A 25,716-nucleotide genomic window follows, 5' to 3' on the forward strand; every position below is an offset into this window, starting at 1 on the left:
TCTCTTCTCTTTCCTCTTTTCCCATTTATGTCCTAAGAAATGTGAGCTCTTTGAGGCACAGCCTCAAAGCTCAGTAGCAACGTTGCAGCACATGGAGTCTTTTTAGGGCAGAGGCTTCCAGCAGCTCTTCTGCCCAGGGTTACCTCATCCCCCGACACCGAGTGGGATCAGCAGGCTTGGACTTTAGTCTCACCTTTGTCTCAATCCCAGCTGTGGTGATGCCGCTCTGTCTCCATTTCCAGATGTGAAATCCTGCCCCAGTTTGCACAGACCATCTGACCATCTGTTGTGGTGATTTGCATGAGGAGCACATAAAATTCCTTACGTGTCAGACTGGAGTGGTCACAGAGCCGCTGCCATCAGTGAGTCTGAGCGCTGCCACTGCTGCTCTCTGCCCCAGTGAGGAGACCGAGGACCAGCCAGAACACGGGGTGGGAGCTGCCTCCTCGAGCCCCGTGAGGCAGAGGTGCATTGCTGTGGGGCAGCCAGAAATGCCACTGAATTACCCAAATGATGCCATTTTCTGTGTGACTCTACGAGCCAGAGGGTTAATTGCACCCTCTGGAAAAGCTGGAGTGCTTAGGATAGGATGACGCAAGTTGCTGATGAAGTGTTTGCAGCTCGCACTCCTTGGAAAGAGGCATTTAGGCAGCTGCAGCGGGTTCTGGTGATGACAAATCTTGGAAAGCAGACCTCCTGTTTGATCGTCTGCGAGGGCGAAGCACCCAGACTGGTGGTGACAGGACAAATCACTTGCAGATGACATTATTTAGCCAGCAGACAGTGTTTGTCTGACTGTTACTGATGCTCTTTTGAAGTCGTGGACGCAGACCCACTCTACCATGTCCCTCCTCCTCCACACATCCAGGGCAGCTCCCGCTCTGCTCATTTGTGGCACACTCAGCTCCCTTCTTGGCAGTGCTGGCTGCTGGACTGAAGAAGCAGAACTTGTTGTGAGTGCACAGATAACTTGTCTGAGGCTATGAAAGCAAGTCGCTCCCTCAGGGTCCAAGAAGGGATGCAGAGAACCCTGGTCTTTGCATAAGGAAAGGAAATGGAGAAGAAAAGCAAGCAATAAGTGGAAGTTGGATTTGATGCAAAGCCTAGTGAAGTCTGGTGGTGCCTATGGGCTTTGAGCCAAAATCTGTGGGGTGATACCAGGCATTCCCTGAGGGTACCTGTAATGCTGGAGGAGGAGAGGCACTCCTGACACCTTGCTTAGGTGTCAGATGCAGAGACCAAGATAAGTGAGAGCCTGGCTGTTTTCTCATGGCTGGCCAGCTTGGGTGGCTGTCTCCAGAGCCAGCACCATGCTAGCCACCTTTGCCTTTCTGGCATGTCCTGGATGTGAGCTGTGGGGTGGCAGCTGTCATGTGTCTGCAGAGCTGGACAACCTTTCAGCAGCTCCAGATTGGGCCCTTGGAGCTGCAATCACATCCAAGGTTTTCTCTCCAGGAAAGCCAAGGCTGGCTCTGGACTTGGGGTGTATTAATTCCTCTTCAAGCAGCTCTGTCGTGCTGTGCCTGGCCTGGAGGGAGGTGTGGAGAGGCTGTGGATGTTCCTTCATGGTTGGTACACATGTTCTGGAGCTGTCAAACCAGCCCACCCTGCTTATCCTAAGGTAGAATGTCCAGTAAGAATGTGAATTTTCCTTCAGGATCATGATTTGTGACTGCTGCCTGCTCTGGGCTGAGCAGATTCTGAGTTAAAGCTAGTGAGGGGATGTGTCTTCTTTTCCCTGACTATTCTAACCCACCAACTGGCCTTGTAGCTGTGTAGGAAACTTATCCCAGCTCATCAGACACAAACTTTTGTCTGTGTTTCCAGGCACATGAGATACTTTCAAGATGCTTCATTTGAATCCTTTTCCTCCACAGTGGCCAAATTCCCTGGAGGTCACCCAAAGTGTGAGACAAATTTAAAATGAACACAATGTGTTTTATCTGTACAAACTGATTTTCTTGATAAAAACATTAGAAGCACAATTTTAAGAGGACAAATTTGAAGAGAGCACAACTTAGATCATGTTTGGCCATGATCCTCTGCACTCTTCCAATATCTCATGCAATACAAGAGGTTGGTAATTTAGCACTTCCTCACTACCAGGACAAGCCTGCACTGAGGCTATGTTGCCCTGGGTGTGCTGTATGTCTGTTGCAGAAGATGGGTTCATCCTGGACCTCCTCTGCCTCTGTCACCTGACTTTCTCTCAAGGCTTTCTTGGCTAGGTTGTGGATCTTTACAAGCTGCTGCTGCTGCTTGCCATTCCTTGTCTTGTTTTCCACAACTGGAAGATGCAAAATGCACATGCAAAGAGCCAGGGGAGCTCTGCCACATCCCTCTCAAGAGTTTTTGGATGTGTTTGATGTATGCCCCAGTATATCCCTTCTGGTTTGCATGGTGTCCTGTAGGACACTTTTTCTAAGCTGTTACTAAATACTGAGTCATGTAGTGGGAGTCTTATTCACTTTACTTATGTCTTGTGATATGCACTGTACTTATGTCTTGTGATATTCTGTGGATCATAATTTATATGTCACCTTCAACCTTCCATACAGGCCCTCAGAAGCCAGACATGACATTCTGGTTTAGATTTTTTTTGTTTGTTTTTTAAATATCCCTCCTCCTCAGTGGTATTTTGGCACACTGCTCCTGATACTGTGCATTTCTGGCACTGTTGAGGATGCCCCATTCCTGGAAATGTTCAAGGCCAGGCTGGGACTTGGAGCAACCTGCTCAAGTGGAAAGTGTCCCTGTCATGGGACAGAGGAGTGAAACAAAATGATATTTAATGTCCCTTCCAACCAAACCATTCTGTGATTCTATGATTCCTACACCAAGCCATGAATGACTTGCACAGTTCCTGAATATGCAGCACATAGACATAGTGGAGAGGACACACATGGCAACACTGTTCTGGGCTGGCCATATATGTCTTGCCTGACACTTCTTAGCATTTATCCCTTCTGCCTGCAGTGCTATTGGCTCCTGGTCTCCCATCCTGTTGTATTTGGGTCCAGTAGCTGCAACAGTGACAGGTGGTGCCCCTTGAGTCCTTGGTGATGTCCACCCCAAGGGGTGCTGGGGGTTTCACAGCTGCACTTGTGACTGTCTCCTTAATAAACTCTCAGCAAACCTGGCCTTGTTGTGGGTGGAAGAAGAAGACAGGACAGGGAGGTGTGAGTCCCAAGACCAGCAGGCCCAGCACTGCCATGGTGACATGGGCATCTCTGCCCCAGGTAGGGGCGGTTCTCACGTGGATTTAGCTTGCGGTGCTGCCTTGGGGATGGTGTGTCCCCACAGCCCCGCCATCCCTCCTTGTCCTGGCAGCATCAGGCTCCACACAGCTGCTCTTGCATTATCTCTTCTCCCTCAAGGAGCTCCCATGGTGTCCTTAACTGTCTTTACTTTTCTCTCCTCATACATTCCTCCCGCCCTTCCCGCCATCCTCTCCGTGGTGTCTCCATCACTCCCGCCACCACTCGCTGTCCGTCGCCCCCCTGGCATCTCCCCTTGCCCGCCCTCGCTGCAGGAAGGCTGGCCTCATCCTCTCGCAGCTGGGGGACCTCAGCAGCTGGTGCAATGGCCTCCTGCAGGAGCCCAAGATCACCCTGCAGCGCTCATCCCTCAAGTACCTCGCCTGCCGCTACAGCGAGATCAAGCCCTATGGGCTCGACTGGTCGGAGCTCAGCCGGGACCTCAGGAAGACGTGCGAGGAGCAGACGCTGAGTGTCCTTTACAATGACTATGGTGACAAGGACTACTGAGGGTTCTGGGCACCTGCTCTCAGGCTGGCCTTCCCATGGGCTTTTCTGAGGGTTTTACACACGGACCCATGGAGGGGGAGGGTGTCACTGATGTTTCTGGAGGCAAGAATTTGGACTGGGGAGCAAAACCGGCTGCTCTGTGCAGGACTGACTCAGTATTAATTTCTTCTTCAACTTGGCCAAAAGCCTTTCTAGTTAGAAGTCTTGTGGGACCCAGTTTTCTTGGTTTTGTTTTATTCATTTTGCCAAGAGGTTCCTCAGCATTGGTGGAGAAGGCAGACTGGGAGGGCACAGCCCTCTTCTCCTGCCCCATCCCTGCCCTGGCTGTGGGGATGTCTTCGAAGGCGGGGGACACCAGTCATGGGAGAAACATGGTGACACAGCCAGGATGGGAGAGCAGGTGATGCAGGTGAAACGGAGGCAGGGCACGCAGGTCAGGTTGAGATGCTTACGGTTATGGCTGAGCTGATCAGCCACTGGGTGGCCAGCAGGGTTGGGATGGGTTTTTTGCAGTTGTGAAGCATGAGGTCTGGGTGAGACCCGGGTGAGCAGTGGTGCCGTTAATGGGCAGAGCTGGCGTGGTGTCATTAGCTGGGGTGAAGAGGCAGGGGCATTATGACCCCAGCTCCTCAGGTTCTTCTGCCATGGTCAAAACCCACATATGCTCCAAGATGCAGAGTCCTCCAGAACAAAAGCAGCTTGGCCTCAGGGCCAATGGTCAGCTGGACATCGTGAGCTTTCTTCTTGAGGGACCACATTCCTAGGAAGCCAACTTTAAAATCCTTTCTACTATCTTTTTGTTTTTGTTTTTTTTTTAACCCACCATAACACAAACTTAGAAGCAACATCAAGCTGCTGCTGAGGAGAGCCCAGCTAGAGAGCAGCAGCCAGGTGGCACAGACGAGATGTTCTGCACCAGACACTTGTAGCTGTGGTACAACCCAGGCTCTGCGTGGTGAGGGGAGAGGGATGCAAGGTACCCCAATGCCATGGTGCAGGATGGTCCTGAAGGTTCTGGTCCCAGAAAGGGCATGGAGGACAGGCTTCTGGGGGTGTTACTTGCCCATGTTCAGGCTCGCATCTGCCTCTTCCTCTGGTAACTTTTTTCTTTTTTAAAAGCCAGAGAGCTGGGGTTGTACTGGGACACTGGGTTTGGTTCGGAGCAAACGAAATCACTGTCACTGCTGATGATGTTGGAGGCAGAAAACAGGTTCCTTTTAGCTTCAGCTTCCTGCCTGGTTTGCAGAGGAGGCAGCTCTGGACTTGCCAGCTGCACACCTTTGATCTGGACAAGACTGGAGCCCTACAGTGGGATTTTTACCATGCCTCCAGAGAGAAATTTCCTTTTCATTTTTTTCAGTCTTGGCAGGAACAGTCTTCAGCCTGTCTCATACCATTTTCTGCCTCATTCCTCCTCCTACCTGCCAGGGACATGGCTTGAATATTTGTGTGGTGCTGAGAGGGAGGGGGCTGTGCTCTGCACCCCGTCACTGCCAACAGCACTGCATCACTGTATTTTCTCAACAGCAGTTCAGTATCTTCCTTCAGGACCACAGTTCTTTGCTCTTTCCTTCTCATGGGCAGACATCTCTCCAGAGGCAGCTGACCTGGACTGGGGAGCTGCTGGGAGCAGCCACCAGCAGTCAGTATGACCTGGGCATCCCTGTGTCATTGCTGTAGTGAGGGTGTCTAGCAGGGGCCATCAGACAAAGGTTTGCTCTGTGCAAGAAGGAAGTCTCCTGGATCTTTTTAGCTTTTTCTCATGTGTTTGTCCTTGTATTTTGATGTGCCTGATGCTGCCAAGGGCTTAGGGCTCAGAGTGAGACCAGCGCCACCTCCATGCACAGGTATATATGGGCAGGTGATCTGTACTGAGTCATCACTCCTTTTCCTTTCAGCGAGACTCTTGGCCAAGACACTTCTGTTTATCCTTTTGCTTATCCCAGCAGATGCTGGGACTTTTAACTTCCAGCTGGGTAGCCATCCAGCCATGGGCAAAGGGCACCACTGCTCAAGCCTCCAAGGGATGTTTGAACAAAGGCTGCTCTGGCCCAGACGTCAGTTGGTTTCTCGCCAAGTAATACCGTGTACATGGCCTTTATGTGAAATGCAGACTGTTTTCTTTTGGGTAGCAGACTTCTCTCTTTTATTACTTACTAGGTGCAGCAGCAAGGACAGGAGCAGTGCTGTCTGCCAGCCACTCACTGTGATGCTGCCAGGAAAACCCTGGGCACCCCATGCATTCACACCTGCCTAGGTTACTTTTTCATCTGGCCCCAAGATTTACACTGAGGCTCTGCAGATATTTCTGTTCTGCTTCTGTGCTGACACTTCAAAGCCCTTGCACGGGCAGCCAAAGCCCTGCAGCATCATCACCCAGCTGGGCTGGACTGTGCTCCACGAGTCCCGGCTTCTCCATGGGCTGGGCTTTGGAGAGTGAGGGGAATCCCACCCCTCCAAAGTCCTTTGGCAGCACCCTTGCACAGCTGGATGGGGCTCAGCATCCTCACCCTGTGACAGACTGTGCAGGCTGCTGGCAGGACTGTGCTCTGCTGATTTGCCTGCCATGGAGTCCCTGCAGCTGCTGTGCTGGCAGGGCCTGCCAGCGTGGCACACCATTTTCACAGTGACCCTGGCTTTGTGAGGGCTCCCTTCTTGGCTTCCTCACTCTCGATTTGCAAGTCAGAACCTTGCCCAAGCTTGGATTTTCTTGCCCAAGTCTCTCAGCTACCACACAAGTCCATGTCAGACAAATGCCAGCAGCCAGCACGGAGGACCAGACCAGTCCCCCATGGGGCCTGCACCTTGGCCGTAGACCTGGCCATGGTAAAAAGTCTTGTGTGGGGCTTGCTCACCCAAAATAGGTGTGCCCTGGTCTAGAGGAAGGTGTCCCTGTCCACAGCAGCAGGGTTGGTACCAGATGATCATTAAGGTCCCTTCCAACCTAAACCATTCTATGTCTCTGTGATTCCCTGCAGAGCTGACACCATCCACATCTGCTGCAGGGTCTACACAATATTTTCTCTCTCGGACTCCCGATTCTTCCCAAGCTGCCAGCACCATGAAAACTGGACAAGAACTGTTTTCCAACCATTTGTGCAACCCCCTTGCCCTTTCTTTTTGTTTTATTTCTCAATTAACGAGCAATCATTCACCTGAGATGAACCTCTGGGTCGTTAACTTTTCTTTGCTGCGTCCGTACCCCTGTAATAGCATTACTACCTTTTCCTTGTTGTGGAGTTATTTAACATATAAAGACAGTTTGGTCCTTTTCTTTACAAATATGGCTACAATTCATGTTCCTTGATGTTCTATTAAAACTCTAATGTAATGTTTTACTACTGTAGATTGAAAGTAGGGTGCTTTAGGGTGAGACAGCCATGTGGCAAGAAATACAAAACCCTTCTGGATTACTTAAAAAAAAAAAAAGAATAAAAAAGGTTTTAAACAACAGCAACAAAAAATCATTGTAACACTATGTAAAACTCCAGATGATAATTTAACTGACTATTAAATGGAGCTGTTAGTAATCCCTGGCTCTGGCAAACTGGAGTGTTTGTTTATGGTTTTGGTCCAGTTGATGTCATCTTTGGTTGCAGATAAAACACTCCCAGCCTTTGAACTCGGGTGAGTCTTCACACAAGTTTAGCATTAGCCTGTCTGCCCAATGGGTTAGCCAAGTCCCAAACCACTCAGCACACGCAGATGGAGCCGTGTCCTGCGCCTCGTCTTGCCCACCTGCTCTGCAGGACGTGGAAAGGTAAAGATGTCTCCAGTCACCTTTGGGGGAAAAACTTGCATTTTTACACATCCTCGGCAAGGGTCTCTCAGTTCTTGACTTGCAAACCTCCACTGGCTGGGAACTTGGAAGCAGGGTCCAAAAAGGCTTCTTTTAGCCATTTTTTTAGTATATAAGGTGGATGGGATGGTGCTGTCTGGTGGTCAAGCACCCCTGGAGAATGTCCTGGTCCATCTGGCAGACTTTTGATGGAGGACTAGCAGCAATATGAGTATTAATGTCCCACAAAGAATGTGAAAACCAGTGCCTGAACAGAGGTGAGATCTGCAAAAGATGCCAAAAGCCACTTAAGAGTGCTGTGCTGTGTCTAATGGTCGGGCCATCAGGATTTACAAGGGCAGGTCCCTTGGCCAGTGTCTATTGCCACCTGCTCTGCCAGATGGGTGGAAGACCCAGGGGGAGCCTGGGCAGGCAGACAGGCAGACAGACAGGACACTTGGGAGGACACAAGAGGGATTTAGGGGCTATAGCACATGAATCCATAGGAAACCAGACTTCATCAAGTCTCATGGAACAACTTGATTTTTTTTTTTTTTTTTTCTCAGTGCTAAATTGCAGGAAAAAGAGCTAAAAATATACCAAATACTTTCCTTCTGCTGTTTTCCATGCAGTTAACCACCATCTCATTGCACAATAAGCTGTGGCTATGGAGTGAGATGGAGGAGGAAGAGGAGGAGGAAGAGGAGGAGGAAGAGGAGAAGGTCTGTGTGGAGCAGGGTGTGCAGCTGCAAGCCTAAACTGCTGTGTAAATATCTCAGCACAGCTAGCTCATCACAAAATCTTCTCAGGGGTTATCTGGCTTGCAATCCATGGGGGTTTGGAGAAAGCCACCCCAAAAAAGGTTGCAGTGGACTGCAAGGGATGTGTCACCAGCACATGGGAAGATTTTTAGGAAGGGTAATATGTGTGTGTTGGAAGGGTTGCTGTTGGCTCCTCTCCAGAGTGCACAATCTGGGGAGCTTTTCCCTAGAGAGGACATTGGATGTCACTGGGAGATGTCGTTCCTCCTCTGGAACTGAGTCCCACACATGAAGAAAAGACCCATGAGGAGCTTCAGAGATGGCTGGAGGAGGAAGAGTGAGGTTTAAACACAGGGCAAGGGCTTTTTGGTGTTTCTCAGTCCATAAGTACAAAATTTACTCAGTCACTTAAAAAAAAAAAAGGAAAAAAAATCCTCAAATCTTAAAGCAATTTTATTCTCTTGGGTTTTAAATTTCTTGCCAGGATACCATGTGGTCCTCTGCTCTAGTGTGGGCCACCTTCTGCTCCCCCCAGGGAGGTGAAGTGTGAACATACAACACACACACACACTCACACACATTTCCCTACATTTTAAATGGATTAATTACAAAAAGTGACCAGTCTTAGACCAGTTTGTAGCATAACCAGGAGAAGACCTTCTGCAGAAGTGTTCTTGCAGCTGGTGGCACAGCAAAAGCTGCCTGGGTGGCAGCCTTGATTTAGGGGGTGGCATTAGAGATGAGTGTCCCTCCACACCCCAAAACCCAAAGGAAATACCCAACTGTGCTGTGACTGCTCTGGGAGAGTCTGTGGTTTGGGAAGAAGAGAATATGTCAGATCAAAGGTGTCAGGACAAGCAAACCACCTCCCTGGCTCCCTTTTGGGGGAATCAAGGAGGCAAGAGAGATGGAGGATGAGAAGATTATTTATTTTTCATAGATTTTTATAAAAAATAATTATCAAATACAAAAAAATAAAAATAGCAGCAGCCTCCGTTGTGAATAAAACCCTAAAGGGGACAAAAACCGCTCAGTGTCGCTATAGAAGAACAATATTTCGGTACGTAGAAGCTGTCTGGTCATGAGAAGCACAAATGTCTACCAGCCAAGCCAGCACTTCCCATCCCAACCCTACTCCTGTTCCCCTTTCCATGGGGCACAGTCCCTCCCCTGCACACACAGGTGAGCAGAGAAAAAAATCCCAGGATTTTCATGCCAAAAGGATACAAATTTGGCATATAAACACATGGGCATGCAGGTAATGCTGACACCAGGCAGGGAAGGGTTTGTCATGACAAGATGCTGGAACTTGAAATTCTGCTTCTGTGTGCTGTGTTCATCCCACATCCCCACTGCCCCCAGGTGTTGGGGGCTGCCAGAACCCCACTCCTACTGTGTTGGAGCCCCTGGATCTCCCATTTCCTGCACTGGTGGAGCAGGACAGGCTGCCTGAGTTGCACATCCTGGGGGTGCTGGGCCAACTATTACTTGAATTTCCTTGGGTTGCTTGAGGGTTGTTTTTTTTGTTTTTTTTTATTGAAAAGTTGATATCTGACAAAATATTGCTGCTATCTGCCTGACTGACAGTGAATTTTGGGGTGGGGTCAACCTGTGCACGATGAGAACAAAAATGTCAGTGTCCCAAGAGGAGATGGGGCTCATTGTCCCCCACCTCTTCAAATCTCTGCCTAGGCCAGGTGGATGGGGACACTTGGGGGTCAGGAAAGGGCTTGGAGAAGGACAAGGCATCTCCTGCCTGGATGCTGGTGGGACATCCCAGCACCTCTGCCCCTACTCGGGTCCTCCAGTAAAACACAACCCTAGGAAATTCCTGACAAAATAGGATGGGGTAGAGCTAGTGGAAGCCAAACGATGCCTTGAAAATTCCTGGTCTCTCCACACCGTGTCACCCTCTCTCCACCACTGCAAGCCTGTATCCAACAGCACAGGCCGTGCAGGCAGGACACAGCCTGGAGTCCTTTGCTCCCAGCCTGCAGCTCACCCGGGCTCCCTGCAATGAGTTCCTATTCTGTGGTCCCTTCTCTGCTCTCTTCTCCTCTGTCCCTTTTCTCTGCCTCTTTATAGCACAAAACCATTAGTGATAATCCCAGCTGGAGCCAGGCACCTTCCCCATTGCTGCCTTTATGTGGCTGGGTCCTAGCTGAGCTTCTGGGAATCAATTTTTGGGGGCAGAGGTTCTTGCTGGGCTTCTCTGAGGCCAGAATTGAATCTGCAGATTTTCACTTAGTGCCTACAGGAGCAAGAGCCTCTTGGAAATCAGCAGCTGTATGTCCAGCATGAGGGGCTGGGACAGAGATAGTAATACTACTGATACTAAGGAAAATGTCAATGAGAAAAGATGATTCTCAAAGTCTCCTGACAGGTGTTTTTTGGTCCCTTTGGCATTACAGGGTCTAGTCTCCTCTGACAACACAACTCAGTTGGAGCTCAGATGTGGGGGGAAGAGAAGAAGGACCACCTCAGCATCCTTCATTCCAGCATCACACAGCAACACTGGTTTGGCCTCTACATCCAGCTGGGTGTGCAGTGGCTGGGGGAGGGAGACAGAGGGGGAACATGCTGAGTCTTTGCTCCTGTTGACCATGCAGTGATCCCCATGGACACATGCCCAGAGGGCTCTAAAATAATGTGTGATGGATGCCTGTGGTGCCCTTGGAATCTGTTGTGCTCACTGGGATGATTCAAGAGCACAATAACATTTTTTCTCAACCCCAGAATCCTGATCCTGATCCACACCCTAAGCAGAACAAGGCAAAGCACTGGCAAATACCAAGGGCAAAACTTGGTCCCTGCAAGATGCCCAAATCACCTCGAGGTGAGAGCATCCACTCCTGGGGAGCTCTCTCCTGGCATGGCCTGGATGTTTGGCTTCTCTTGCTGTCCTCCTTCCAGCTCCCTCTCAGCAAGGAAGGGGAAAACCCCTGCTCCTCCTGCCCTGACCTGCACTTTTCTCAATGGTTAGTACTTCACAGCAGCATGGGTGTGTGATAAAGGATATCCTTTCTCAGCTTCATCAAGAGCAAAGAAAATATAATATATATTTATATATATATATTATATATATGTATATAGATATAATTAAGTTTAAATATTTGCAGAGAGATCACAACTACCTCGACCTTGCTAAAAGAAGTCTGTACAGCAGAGAGGGGTGAATAGTGACAAAATCCAGAGCAAAGACAGACACCCAGGAGCCGGACCAGGACAAACATCCGTGGCAGCACCTGGGCTCTCGGCGTGGATGGACCCTAGCCCGGCGTGTGGCTGAGGCGGCACCAGACCCCTGGCTGAGCGCCTCGTGTGGGTTCTGGAGGGAGCAGCGATGGGGAGGGGACCACATTCCTGCCCTCCTGGGCTCCTCGGTGGCCCAGACCCAACCCCTCCGTGCGCGGTCGCCATCCCCCTGCCCGGCTCTCCCTCAGGCTCCTGCCCCCTCGCCCCTGCCATTCCCACGGCCCCGCTGCTGCCCCTTGGCTCCTCCGGCGCTGCCTGACCCAGAGAGGCCCCTCATGGTGCCGCTACTGGTTCTCCTCGGCCGCCGGGTCGCGGCAGGTGCACTCGTCCTGGTCGCAGTCAGCAGCAAACGGGATCACCTGGGGGAACAAAGGGACATCTCAGCCTCCACCCTGGGACACCCCTACGCCCCCACAAGGCTTCTCCACCCTGCTATGGACAAACAGATATTTCGGGCTGTGCCCTGTTGTTGGCACTGGCAGGCTCTGCGCTCACTGAGGAGGAATGGGCTCTGATACAACCTGTCCCCAGCTGAGTTTTGTTCTTAGCCTTTTCCTTTTTAGTAATGTGTTTCAAATTTTGCAGCCAAAGGTCAGGTTGAATCTTGTGCCCCAAATGTCAAACCCTGGAGAGAAGTGTCCCCTGATGGGTGTAAGACAGTCAGACTAGGGCTGGCACTGGTGAGGCACCTCGAGATTTAAGTTTTACTTTGGTCCCTGTTAGAAGACCCCCTTCATCCATGTCTGAACCTATGGACCTGTCAGCTACTCCTGACTCTTCCAGCAAAGCATGAGGATAATATAGCCTCGTCTTCTGCAGCAATTTGGGGAACTCAGCCAAGCTCTCAACTGCAAAGCTGACCTCCACACTGCCCGACATAAAAGCCTGGGTAGGTGCATTGTTCTTGTGCGCTGTGGACTAAGGAAAGCCAGGCAGGATTGATGCTCACTGAGCAGGAACAGCCTCCCATGGGGCAGGCAGTGGGTTCTTTTAGGGCCACTCATAAGCTGTGCAGCTTTGAGACACCCTGTGCAGGTTGGGAGGCTCACTGCACATTGCTTTCTCTACAACAACTGCATGTGACCGAGCAAGCTTGTGTCCCCTTCTCTGGTGGTAGCACAGAAAGGATGGAGGGCATACACTGAGCATCTGACTCCTGCTTGACAGTGGCCTGGTAATGAGCCATGGGAGCCGAGAAAAGAGTTTTCTTCAGAGATTTTATACACACCAGGCTCAGAGCCAGGAGTTTTTCTTACTGTGGAAACACATTTGATTTTTCACAGACTGGATCAGCAAAGGAAGGGCTGGAGTGCTTTGGGGATTTTTTTTGATGTTTAAACCCTGTATTTCTCCATCTGTCTTAAAAGGGATGTGCTGGAGGCATGTTGAGCGGAAGATCTGGGACCTGTGGGGGATGAAAGCTGTGTCTGTGTCTCCTGAGAGCCATGGGACTGAACCTCACCACTTTCCACTGTGTACACATCCTTTATTTTGGCCATGTCTTGCTCTGAGATGTCATGATATTGTTGTGGGGATTTCACTCATCACTTGGGTGTAAAGCCTCCTCTTTCCTATCTCAAGTGGATCTTCCCAGGATTTTATTTTTCCTTTTCTCTGTGTATGTATGCGTGATGAAAGGAGAAATGATTCAAGCTCCACAACAAAGATGAGAAGATCCAAATTCACATATTTTCGCAGTGAGAAATTATTTCATGCCCTGTGATTTGTTTTGCTGTTGGATATGATTAGGAAGAATGGGCTGTGAGTGCTGGATAGCAAGTTAGGTGGGAGGGAAGGTTGTGATGGGAGACAAAAAGGGGTCTGTGCAACCCCAACGCCAAGTTACTCCCTCTATGCTATCCTTCCCTCCTCAGAGAGGGAGGAAAACATCACTTGTAGCAGATGCCAGTGGACCATACCAAAAATCCCCTGAGACAGCTCAATTACACAAGGTGACTTCTGACTCACCATGTCTAGCACTATGTCCTATGGAAGTCATTTCTTTGGGACACATTTCCCAATATGAGAGGAAATCCCATGAACCTCAGTGGGAGCTGGGCTGAGGTTTCAATCACGCTGGCCTGAGTCCAAACCCCGCTCTTAATCAGTGCGATGATGTCCATCAGCTTCAGCTGGCTTTGGTTTAAAATCGCGCGTTTGTTCTCCGTTTGTGGGAGAATTACACTGCAGGCTCAGTTCCACAGCCAGCAAAGCCAAAGAACATAGATAGCAGTCACCCCTGAATCCATAGATCCTGGCCAAGGCCACGGGAGGTGCTGCCTTACCTTCCTGGAGGACAGTGTGGAGGAGCAGCAGTCCCCGCCGTCATACTGGCAGTATGCCCGGTTGTTGATGGTGTCACACCAGCCATCTGCTTGGAAGGGCTACGGCAGAGCAACAAGGTTTTGTCAAAGGTTGTTCAAAAGTATAAGGTTGCCCCCAAAAGTAGAGGCCTCAGGTCTTCAGCAAGGCCCCTGTACCCACTTCCACCATACACAAGCCCCTCTTCAAAGCCAAAGGGCACCAGATATCCCAGCTGGTGTGGATGGAGCAGTGGGTGTTCCAAGGGCAGCAGCTAGAGGATCGTGGAATTGTGTCAGAAATGTTAAATGGCATGAGCAGCCATTCAAAAAACCAGTTTATTGTTGTTCACTTACATGAGTCATCTGATCAGAGAAGAAGCAACCGGGGCTGAGAAGCAGCCAGTGATGGCTGAGAATGTCTCCCGTGCAATGGCTGTGACCAGCGACGTGCATGGGAAGCACTCGCAAGGAGGCATCAGGAGCGGTCGGCAGCCAAGGTTTATTTATCACAGATCTACACCAGCACTGCCAAGCAGCCACTGAACGAGCTACAGGATGGAGAAGCCATTCGTTCCTAGAGTGATTAGTAACAAAATGCTTCTTTCACTTTGGGCTCTGTGATGGTACTTACTGGCCCAGCAACCATGGCTGACCTCCAGGAGGACGTTTTCCAGCAGAATTGTGGAATCATGGAATGGTTTTGATTGGAAGGGGCCTTAAAGACCATCTTGTTCCAACATCTCTGCCATGGGCAGGGACATCTTCACTAGACCAGGTATCCAAGCCCTGTCCAATCTGGTCCTGAACATTTCCAAGACTGGGGCAGCCACAGTTTTTCTGGACAACCTGTGCCTCTGTCCCACCACCCTTAGAATCAAAAGTTTGCTCCTAATATCTAGTCTAAACCCACCCTATCTCAGTTAAAAACCATTACCCTTTATCCTGTCACTCCATGTCCTTGCCAAAAGCCCCTCCCTGACCCTTGTGTAGCCCCTTTTAGTCCTGGAAGGTGCTTTAAGGTGTCCACAGAGTCTTCTCCAGACTGAACGGGACTCTTGGTGGAACCCTGGCTATCCCATTGCTAATGGAAGCAGCTGACCCATTTCATTGGGACTGGTTGGCCCCAAACAACAACTGAACTCCCCAAAATTCCCAGACTCAGCCTTTGATGATGGACACTCACATGTAGCACCCTTAAACTGAACGAGAGCCCGCTGAAAAATGTCACTGCACCGCAATAGCCCTGCACCCACTGTGCCAAAACCAACATGTGGGCCTGGTGATAATACCAGTAATTCACATGAAAAAACCATGCCAAAACCAGAGAACCCATGTGGCTTTTTGTCCTTGTGACTCACAAGGAGCAGAAATGGGCTCAACACAGGCTAATAACACTTTAGGAAGTAGCAGCAGGGATTATGGCAAACCACCAGTTCTGGTCTCCGCTATCAGTAGCACAGGCCACAGGCCAAATTCAGGCAGCCACAGAAAGATCGCATTAGCCTGGAAGACTTTGGAAGAGCAGAAGAAAGAGCACACCTTCCCTACAGCTGGGAAATTGAGGCACAGCCGAATTAGGTAGCTCACTCAAAAAAACAGAAGGGATTTGACTCCAATCGTTGCTGTCACAAACTTCATCCAGAGGAGACCAGGGTGCAATTTCTTCAAGGCAACAGTGTTAACACTCCTCTTCCACCAAAAAGCATCAGGTGGGTCTTAAATGATTGTGGTCAAAGGTTTCTCAGTCTCGAAGCAGCTTTGAGCACTGGGAGGGCCAGGGCAGGGATGTTGGGGCTGGCAGGTACCAGGATGCCGTCGGGACTGGCCAGGGACGCTGGCAGGGGAAGGCTCTTCTGGGTGTGATTTGCTTTTGCAGCCTTCCACGCGGTGGAGTTTTTCCTTGAGCTTTGCTCCATATGTCATGACTCACTGGCAAAACAACACCCGTCGCTTTGGTAGTTTCCATACAATTATGGGGATGTTTGCCCGTCCTGGCTGCACAGGTCTGAAACGATTTCCAGATCTTGCATGCAAGGTGGGGGGAGGACAGAGGCAGGGACAGGATGGGGAAGGAGAGGCTCCCAGTCTCTCACTACACCTATCAGGGCTAACTGCCCCCTCCTCTCACCCAGCCGGAGCCCGTACCCCACCCTAAACAAATACAGGCTCCTATGGCAACACTTGTTGGGGAAACTTAACAACTCATGCTCCAAATTACATTGGAAAAACATATGAAGGGAAAATAAAAAATGACTAATTGGACTCGAGGCTCAGGAGAGCCAGGCACAAGGTTTGGGGATTTCTGTCCCTGCTCCTTGTCTAGTGTTTGGAGAACACAGTGACTCCTGCGCCTTTGCCTTACTGAGAGCCTCCACATGGTTTTGCCTTTTGTCAAGCAGAAAGAACTAAGTAAGGTGTTGGTTATCCTCAAGGGCACAGGAGTCCTTGTACTTGTACCAGGCTCATTCTTGCAGGAATCATGGCAAGGTGGGGACACAGGCAACGCAATCTATCGAGGGTAGGAGATGTGAGAGAGCAGAACCCATACAGACTCTGTTCAGTGCTTGAGACGCGTGGCTCTACACAAAGCAATGCCAGTGGTGGGAGAAGGCGGTTTGCTCACATCTGTGCCTTGCAAAAACACCTGATGATGTTTTAAGATGCTAGCAAGAAAAAGGAAAGCAGCAATGCCCAGCTGTGCCACATGAAGGTTATGGATGTGATCCAGGGAAACGGTCAGCTGGGTCTCAGCTGCCAGAATACGCATCCTCCAGCGTGGAGGGGGGGAGGTGGGTAGTGGGCTGGTTGAAATGTCTCTTATAAACAGGGAAAAACTGAATAAGGGAATTGCAGCAGCCGCTCTACGCTGTGTTGAGTGGTGGGGAGCTGCTGGGCCAGGCGGCGTGCCACCGAGGCAGCCAGGGAGACGGGCTGTGTCAGCGGATCTCCCGCTCGGCCATCCATCTTCCTTGTTTGTTCAGACAGGAGCTCCAGTGGGGCGTGTGTCAGCACGTGGAGGTGCAGCATCTGGCACTGCCGGGCCGGAGCCCTGCGCTGCCGGCACAAAAATAGTAACGGCAAATCGAGTGCTTGGCAATTTAAATAGGCTAAAAAAACACAGCCTCTCAAAGCTGGGAGCAGGCACGGATGAAGAGAGAAAAAATTGAAGGGGAAAAAAAATATGAAAGAGGGAAAAATACTGCAGGCAAAGGAAGGATGTGAGAAAGGACTGGTTAGATCCCAGTGCATCCCAGACAGAATCATCTCCAACTGCTCAAATGGTGCAGTTTCTCTCAAGGATGCTGGGAGATGTCACCCAGGGAGCAGTGCCTGTGCACAGTATTTTTCCACAACCCAGGCTGGCTCCATCCCTGGGGCTGTTGTCCTGCCCAGCAGGGAGTCCCCAGTGCCATCAGTGGGGTGGGCAGGGTCCAGGCATTTTTCTCCAGACCCACCTTACACATAGGTTGATTCAGTGTGAAAGAGCACAAAAGGGTGCAACAGGTGAGGGAAAGCTGGATCAAGAAGACTCAAACACAGATCACATCAGTCTTGGACATATTTCAGTGCTTCACTGCTGGTATTTGATAAATATTATTTTCCAGGAATGCACGTTTTGCTCTGGTTGAGCACACCTGAAGGCCCAGCACCTTGCTTTTGGCCATGCCCCCTTCCAGATGTTTTGGAGGAAGGTGGAAAAAAGAAAAAAAAAATAAAAAAGTCAGCATTTACCTGGCTAATTGTGTAACTGAGGAACTGAAAGACTCCTCTGATCTGCCACTGAAGTGGAAAGTGCTTGTCATTTCTATCTGCACACAGCCATTGAAAGGCCAGATCCCAGTCTCAGGGAGCCAAGTGCAGCCTTAAAAAGCAAAATGCTTTCTCCCAGACTGGTCCTGGGCTTTGTGTCTGATGATCCATCCAAGGAAGGTGCACACTTTGCTTTCATGGAGCTTCTAAGTCAGCATGGATTTTGATGTCCTTTCATTTATCCCTTTGGGAATTGGTATTCTGGGCATCAAGCTCAGACTGCTTTTATGCTAATCCAACCATGTGGCTGAGAAGATGCAGGTGTTTTTGCCCTCCTCAGCTATCACTTTGAAAGCAGCCCCAGAGAAACAGGGGAACCACCTTTTGGGCAGGGACCAGCCCTGGAAAAGCTGCTGCTGCCCTGAGACTCATGCCTTGTGCATCAGCTTCACCAGCAGTAATTCTGCTCCTGGGACAGATGAGTCACTAGTGGTGGGAAGATGAGTTGGAAACCCCATCCCTTTGGTGGCAGGGGGATGTCAGACCAAACCAGGCTTCACAGAACCATGGGACACAAACCTGAGTTGTCCCAGGGCTGGAGAGTGCTACAACTGCAGGGGTCTGCAAGAGAAGCTGTGTTCCAGGTGAAGGTGCTGCCTGTGGCAGGAGGAACAGTCAGGATATGTGGGGAAGAAAAGCATGGACAGGCTGCAGTAGCCCTTGGAGAGGCTGCCTGCCAGATGTCTTCTCTTCCTCCCCACCTCAGTCACTAGCAAGATCTTTCCAAAAGCTCTGGGAGGTCCCTGGGAGGACTTGAAGAGTGCCCAAAGCCCTGTTAAACATCTGGTTCACTTAAAGCCCCAATACATCCACCACCCCACCTTGGGTCCCTGAAAATTCCCCCTCCCATCCCTGTCCCAATCCCTCCAACATCCTTCCAAACCACTGCTCCCCTGCAGAAAACTGTCAGTCCTTAAGGCCAGAGATGTGGCAGGAGCTGGCTGAAGTGATTCTATAGCACCGGGTCCCCAGGACAGATCCCTTTCCTTACACACATTCACGCTGGTGAGGCAGAGAGCCCGGTCATTCTTGGCTCTCCCTGCTTGCCCAGGGAAGTTGACTGGGAATGCAGACTGTGGGAGGAAATGACAATGTTCATTGTTTGGATTAAATATTTTTCTTGGCGCTCTCTCTGTTGCAGTGTCTTTTATTTTATTTTTTCTCCCCCCCTTGACACCCCAAGCACATTCACTTTCCTTCTCTCCTTTTGGAGGCTCTCTGGCACGAGGAGGTAATCTGCTCTGAAAAACAGAGAGGGACAGAGAGGGAACAGGTCTGGCTTATGCTCAGAAAGTTTTTTGGGATGTTTTTTGTGCCCTGAGCTACCCTGAGCAGTGAGCAAGGTCTACCTGGACCATTGTAAAGAGGGAAGCAGAGTGAGCAACATCCAGAAGAAGAGACCTCTAGAAATTTGGAAACGGGAACTTGGGCCTGAAGAAGAGAAACAAAATCCTACAGACTTATTGCTTCATTGTCCATTTTTATGTCTTCCAGTTCCTGTCCCCTGAGCCATCCCTCTGGTCCTTTTGAACTGTGGTACCTGCCTGTAGCATGGCTCATTGGAGACATCATGGACCTGCCCCATCACCTCAGACACAGACAGAAAGCAAAATAGAGGAATTCCAACTGCTTCTGAGCCTGCTGGTGTCCCTGAGCCACTTGTCAGCTAAGCATGCAGATTGTTTATACCTCATCTCAGGTCTCCAGAAACAGCTGCTGCAGCTCCAATGTCTTCTCCCCAAGTCTCACTACAGAAACAGAGGCCTGCTGCTTGAGAACATTCTCCACACACCTGAGTGAACACCTCAGGTGGGCTGGAGGGTTGTGACACCCTGCTGTCTGGTTTCAGCTCATGGACCATCGCTGCTGCTGCCATAGCACCTCCCAGCAGTCTTGGTGTGGAGCTCTAGGTGTTCTTCAGGACAGTGGGGTCCCTTGGGGTTTCCTGCAAGCAGCTGGGCCCATTTGAAGCAGTCAGTGCTGAGCTTGTGCAGGATTGGTGTCTGCAAGGGGAATGGAGTGCACAGAGGCTCCATGGGCTGCTGTCAGTGGCCATCCTGGGAGAGCAGTCCTTGCCTTCATGGTGCCTGAAAGTGCTTCTGTGTCCCAGGCCAGGATTTTGCTCGGACACACTTCTGCTGCAGAATTGAACATGTGGCACTTTGGACCCCTGAATGGAGATGTGTTTCTTTATCCCTCTGCACTGTGCTGCTCAGAGGCCTCAGCAGAGACCCATCTGGAAAGGTCTTTGCACAGTCCAAGAGACAAGAGGGAAGAAAGAGATGAAATGCTGGTAGAGATCACCACATCAGAGCAGATCTTTGCTTCCATCAAAACATCCATGTCCATGATATATTCACGGTGAGTTCCTCAGCCCTGTCCTTTTCACACCCTGATCTCAGTGCTGACAGGAGAAGAGACACAGAAGCAGGAAAGAACAGGGTGGGAGGAGCAGAGGAAGTTGCTGTGTGTCAGTAGTGCTCCTGGCAAGCATGGTGGCTCACCCTTCGCAGGGATACCGCTGGGACACACAGGAGAAGGCAGGACTTCCTGTGCCATGAGCACCAGCCTGCCATCCTGCCCTCAGCAGCTCTCCTGCTGCACAGATTGGATCTCCTGCCAAGCCATTTGTGCAAAATATGTTACAGGATAGAACGGGTTATGGAAAACAAGCCTTGAAAACCACAAGGGCCTCCTGACCCACTTGTATCTGGTTTCTGCCAAGTTCTTGTTACAGATCTTAAACAGAAAGAAAAACAATGTACAAGGGATGAAGGAGCTGAAGGGGAATGAATATTCGTGTTGGAAGAGCAGTTGGCTGGGCTACGCTTGGGGATGTTTATTATCAGAAACGACTCATTGATTTTTATTTCAGCGGGTGCCTTCAGTGGTTTTCCACTCTGTCTGTACCACTGGCTGCACGACTGTGACTGCTGGGAGGGGGAAAAGCGGGACGTGGACAGGGATGAGGGGAAGGCACCTGAACTGGAAAGGGCAGAGAAGCAGCCAGAGGTCAGCACATCCCAAGTGCAGGGCTGCTGGCACAATGTGACTTGGGGAAGCTGAGGCTGCTCCCACCTCTTTGGGGCTGCACCGCTATTGGTGTCTCTGGGTGCTGGAGCCCTACCCATGCCAAAAGACCCCCATTTTTTGGGGTCCTGTGAGCCTGTCCCTGCAGGTAGGGGAGGGGCACCTGTCCCTTGTCCTTGCACTGTGCTGCTGTGTGAAAATTTTATTTCCCTCTGCTTTGTCTCTTAATAAAATGATGCTGCTACAATCACACTCCGTGTGTGTGCAGGGGACAGAGATCTTCTCTTTGTTTAGGAAGTGCACGCCTCAGCTGCGATTTTTGTAAGAGGAATAGATTTCTCTGGATCATCCCCTGGAAGGCTGTATCCCATGCTGAGCAGCCCACACTGCCCATGCCAAAAGCAGCATGAAAATGTACCCAGCAGGAAAGCAAAGAGCTCCCCATCTTGCCTTCCACCTCCCCAGCATGAAGGGCTTTGGTTTCACCAGTCAGATGTCAGGGCTGATGCAGAAATGACCACTACCTGCAGTCCTTGGTCCTCATGCTCCCCCACCATCTGTACAAGCTGCATTAAGCAGGGTGGGAGGTACAGCATTGTCTGGTCCAAGAGAGGAGAAAGATGTGTGAATCATGAGAGGGTGACTAAATTCTGGCCACGCTTGCTTTAGAGAGTCTCCTTGGTGCAGATGGGGTACCTGCAGTCCTCACTGACTTAAGCCTCAGAAGTACAGAAGAGAATCTTTCCTGGAGCAGGGCATTCCACCAGCATCACATTTCTTACCAGTTTCCTGTGCTGAGTTTTGCCATGGTACAAAATCAGAGACACACAAGTCTGGGATGAGTGAGAACCAAGGGTCCCTAGCCCCACTGACACTGAGGAACAGAGGCAGCTGGAGCTCAGTTGCAGTGCTTGTCCCAGGGAACAAGTCTCACACCCTGTCTCCCATCACATGAAAGAATAACAGGTTTTAGGTGACACTTCCCACCATCCTTATTGTATATGCCTTCCAAAGGGTTAATTCTGACTGAGAAATGCTGGACACAAGCCACAGATGTGCCAAGTGAGGGTTTTGTGCATCCTGGTGGGAAGAGCTAAGGATTCTTCAGGGTCCTTTACTACCTGTTGGATCAAGAGATTCAGGAACAACTTGCAACCACATAAACACTTCAGTCCCTATTTAATGATTTCCATTGCAATAGCTCAGTAAAACCACAAAACAGAGAACAGATGAACGTTTTACGATTGTGATAACATGACCAGCAGCATGAGAGGGCAGCGAGACCTTGTCCTCGTGCAGGGAAGACCTGAGAAATTCCCAGCAGCTCATGCTCACAACAGCATTCTGTTCTCTGCCCATCTTCATCCAGGCCACGAGGCAGAGACCTCAAGTCAAAGTCCCTTTCCATTAACCCTTTGCTGCCTGCACATAACAACATGAAGCTGGAGGTGAGAATGAGGCCAGCATGTTGCACAATTTTGGCTGCCCAAAAATGCTGCCCACATTCACTGTGGTCACTGCAAGAGCAGCCTAGCTTTCTCTGAGTGCACTTGAGCAGGACAGTGGTGGTTACCCTGTCCTATGAAAAACATTGTGTAAACACAGTGATGATAAATTAAGTGAACCTTTGTACCTAAACCACCTACAATGTGAAGCACGGGAGCCCCTGTGGTGGGAGACAGAGGGGTGCAGATGTAGGGCATTGCACAGACTAGGAGGTGCTCCATAGCAGCCACACTCATGCACAGACTACTTTGGATCGTGGCAGGAATGGTCAAAGGGAGCAACCTGGATCTCTATATACAAGATCTCTATATACAAGCTGTCTCTTCCTCTCAAGTCAACAGTCTCACTTGCTTTTGAGCACAGGTGGATGATACATCAGAAGTGATCACCTTGGGATGGCTTAGGAGAACGTGACCCAGGTGCTGCAAACACCTCCCTCACAGCAGTCAAACACAGCACCGGGACCAAAACAACCTCCTCCCAAGCCATGGTGGGGAGGAGGGGTTTCTCTCCTCCTCCACTCCCCTCTCCTGACAGCCCCAAGCCCCCTCCCTTGGTGCCGCCATCTGTTTTTCTACTGATGGCAGGGGACGAGATGTTCCGCTGGCCCTCGAAAGGCAAAGTGCGCTCAGCGCTAACTTGTATTCCTGACGGGCTCCTGGAAGGGTTTGCATCCCTCCCTCCCCTCCCTCCCTCGCCGACGTACGTGCCTCACTGCTCCGGCACTGGGGAACTTGGCAAGGCACAGCAAGAGAGAGGGAGGCAGATGGATGACCAGATTAACAGAAAGAGAAGGGAGGTGGGGAGAGAAATGAGAGGGATGAGCAGGCAGGCTGATCCACCGCCAGCGTAGGAGAAAGACGAGCGAGAGTCCCTCCAATGCCACTGCATGGTGACCTGCACTTTCCAATATGAGGCAGAGTTCCAGATGGAGCTGGGAAGGTTGAGCCTTGGCTACTGCTCCCATGCCCCGGCCTGAAGTGACTCCACCAGAGAGAGACAGTACGAGCTGCCAGGTGGCCTGGATTCCTGTTATGTAGGGTTGCTCCCCTCACTGAGGCATCCAGAAGAGAAACCTGCCTGATCCAAGACACACTTGGCAGTCAACAGAGAGACAATGGACTCTCCAAGGGGTGACTCAGACCTGAGGTGACATGGACAGTCCACTGGAACAGCATTTCACTGCCCAGTGATGGCACAGTCTGGGCTCTTTAAGGAGGTGTCTCCATTGAGGGGCTCCTACGAAATGAGGGGGAACCCAGGACTAATATGACCCATGGACATGGCAAGTGAAGCTGAACCACATGTGTGAGGGGGCCTCCATGCAGTGAGGACAGAGTGCAGGTTATAGTCTTTACTCTGCTCCTGCTGTGTGATGCCTCCACATCCACAAGGGATTGGGGGAAGTGGAACAGCCTCTGAGAACTGCAGAGCTCTTCGTCACAAGAAGGAAGGCAAAGAGGAATAGGAATGAGGATGGAAGTCAGCACAGATGAAGTAGAAACAACATTCAGGGTATTCTGTGGTCAAATGGGGAGACTGGTGACATCTCCCTTCTTGCCAGTGCCAAGCAGAAGCTCCCAGAGCAGTACTTTGAACGGGGCACCTTCAATAAGTGTTACTCTTTACAGCAAGACAATGGCTACTATGAAACTCATGTGGGGGAAAAAAAATTACCTAGGAAAATTTGGATTATTGGTCTAACCTTAGCAGCTTGCAGCACTGTAGGAGGAAACACATGGAAAAAAATAAACCAAGACATGTATGTGAGAAGTGAGGAGAAGGAAAACAAGGATGAAGAGGAAGCTGGGAGCTGTAGCAAAAAGGAGAGCATAAGGGTGAAAGAAACTATCTGAGGATGAATCTTCATTAGTGTTACAGTGAGTGACTGTGACCGTAAAAATAGGCCTGCCCTGATGAAACTGCTAACAAGGAACAAGGCACTGTTCCACAGAGGAGGATCAGGATATCTAACAAATAGTTAGATGACCTGAAAGACTACAGAGAGAGAAACAAGATGACATTCTCTTGTATAAAATGGAAGGGCAAGCTCTTGTAGTGATGGCAAAACATCTGCTGTTAGCTTGGTGCTCATCAGTTGGAAAGAAAGGAGGAAGAGAAAGATCTGCGTGTACTTGCTGACCTCAGGATATCTGGACTGCCAGACTGATGCAAGTGCAGAAACAACAGATACAGTCCTGTGTCCCATCAAAAGAGACATTTCCAGCACAAGGAAGCTTTATGCAGGGCTTTGGTAAGACCTCGGATGGAAGAGTATGTACTGACTGCTTGGTCATTCTTGATGAAACAATAATTGAAAGCAGAAAAAGTATTTAAGAAGTCTACAAGGGTGATGAAGAACATGGAATCTCTCCATCTTCTGGTGGGACACTGTAAGATTTTGGCCTGGTTAACCTCCTGTTTGCCAAGAGTCTTCCCTGGGACTGCTTCCTCAGAGTAAAGCAGAGTGAAGCAAACGGGAACATAAAGATCTCATGTTGGCAGTGAGCGCATTTGATGAGAGCACAGTGACTTACACTGTGACTTCAGGTACTCAGTCTCTCTCTCTCTCACACACACAAACAAATAAATTGCCATTTTTCATCATTCCCTATGGGATCTCTCACTGAACACACACACCCAAGGTGAAGCACAGGAACCACACAGGAGGAAACACTAGGGTCAGTCTGGGGTACCTGAGCCTAAGGGAGAGCATCACAGTTGTGTCAGCTTTATGTAACTTGAGCTGCACAGGAAGGGAAGAAGAAACACCTCACACTCCATCAGCTCTTTTGAAAGGACCTAGTCCCAGAGAGCACAAGAAATTCTCCCTTGCTAGAAGAACCACCACAGAGACAATCACTCAATCATCTGGTCTGCTCTTCCACTTAAGCCATCCCATTTCAAACACATTACCCCAGATTTGTGCTAAAAGATGTGGTTTAGAAGACACAGAGCTCCCAAAATATCAGAGGATCACTAACTTCTGGTACTCAATCACCAAACACCTTTCTAGCACACAGCACCTCATTTACCTACTTTTTCTGCCGGTGTCTCGCAGTAGACATGCACAACACAGACACTGAATTTGGGAAATAACTGCTGCACCTCCTGTAGACCATTAGGTTTCCTTCCTGAGGACATGCCCCTGCAACATTGCCCTTTCCCCCACACTTCAGTCGGCAAAGAGCTGAGCTCAGCAGAACCAGCGAGGAAAAGCAATCATTTGCATTGAAATGAGCACAAGAAAAAAAAATACAATCAGCAAACCCCAAAGCTATTTTTGGTGTGCAAACTCCTTTTACATTTTCCTTTTTGGTAAAAATCCCAAATTTTCAGCATACAACATTCCAAAATTTCCCCCCCTTTTTCCTTTTATCCTCAATCATAATAACAACTAGTGCTTGACAAAGACTGCCTATTTTTAATTTCCTTTGTGAACTGACTCCAGGCTGCCTATGATTTTCTCCTGCCTGGTCATTATTCAAAGCTAAATGAGTGGCTAA

At 50.0% G+C, this 25,716-nt stretch overlaps 2 protein-coding genes across 2 annotated transcripts in view; one reads left to right on the plus strand and one right to left on the minus strand.

The window, feature by feature from the left end:
- Nucleotides 1–7,314, plus strand: part of ASTN1 (astrotactin 1) — a gene marked incomplete at its 5' end in the record, with an annotated part of 54,300 nt that extends 46,986 nt beyond the window's left edge. Inside the window, one exon of the mRNA XM_015635624.2 lies at nucleotides 3,533–7,314. Coding sequence (XP_015491110.1) covers nucleotides 3,533–3,767 — 235 coding nt within the window. The remainder of the gene's footprint in view (nucleotides 1–3,532) is intronic.
- A 1,868-nt stretch (nucleotides 7,315–9,182) lies between these two features.
- Nucleotides 9,183–25,716, minus strand: part of PAPPA2 (pappalysin 2) — a 49,605-nt gene continuing 33,071 nt past the window's right edge. The window contains exons 15-16 of the mRNA XM_033516445.1: nucleotides 13,847–13,945; nucleotides 9,183–11,920 (exon numbers count right to left, since the gene is read on the minus strand). Of these exons, the coding sequence (XP_033372336.1) occupies nucleotides 11,846–11,920; nucleotides 13,847–13,945 (174 nt within the window). The 3' untranslated portion in view covers nucleotides 9,183–11,845. The remainder of the gene's footprint in view (nucleotides 11,921–13,846; nucleotides 13,946–25,716) is intronic.

Source organism: Parus major, chromosome 8, assembly GCF_001522545.3.
Source record: "Parus major isolate Abel chromosome 8, Parus_major1.1, whole genome shotgun sequence".
Classification (NCBI taxonomy): Eukaryota; Metazoa; Chordata; class Aves; order Passeriformes; family Paridae; genus Parus; species Parus major.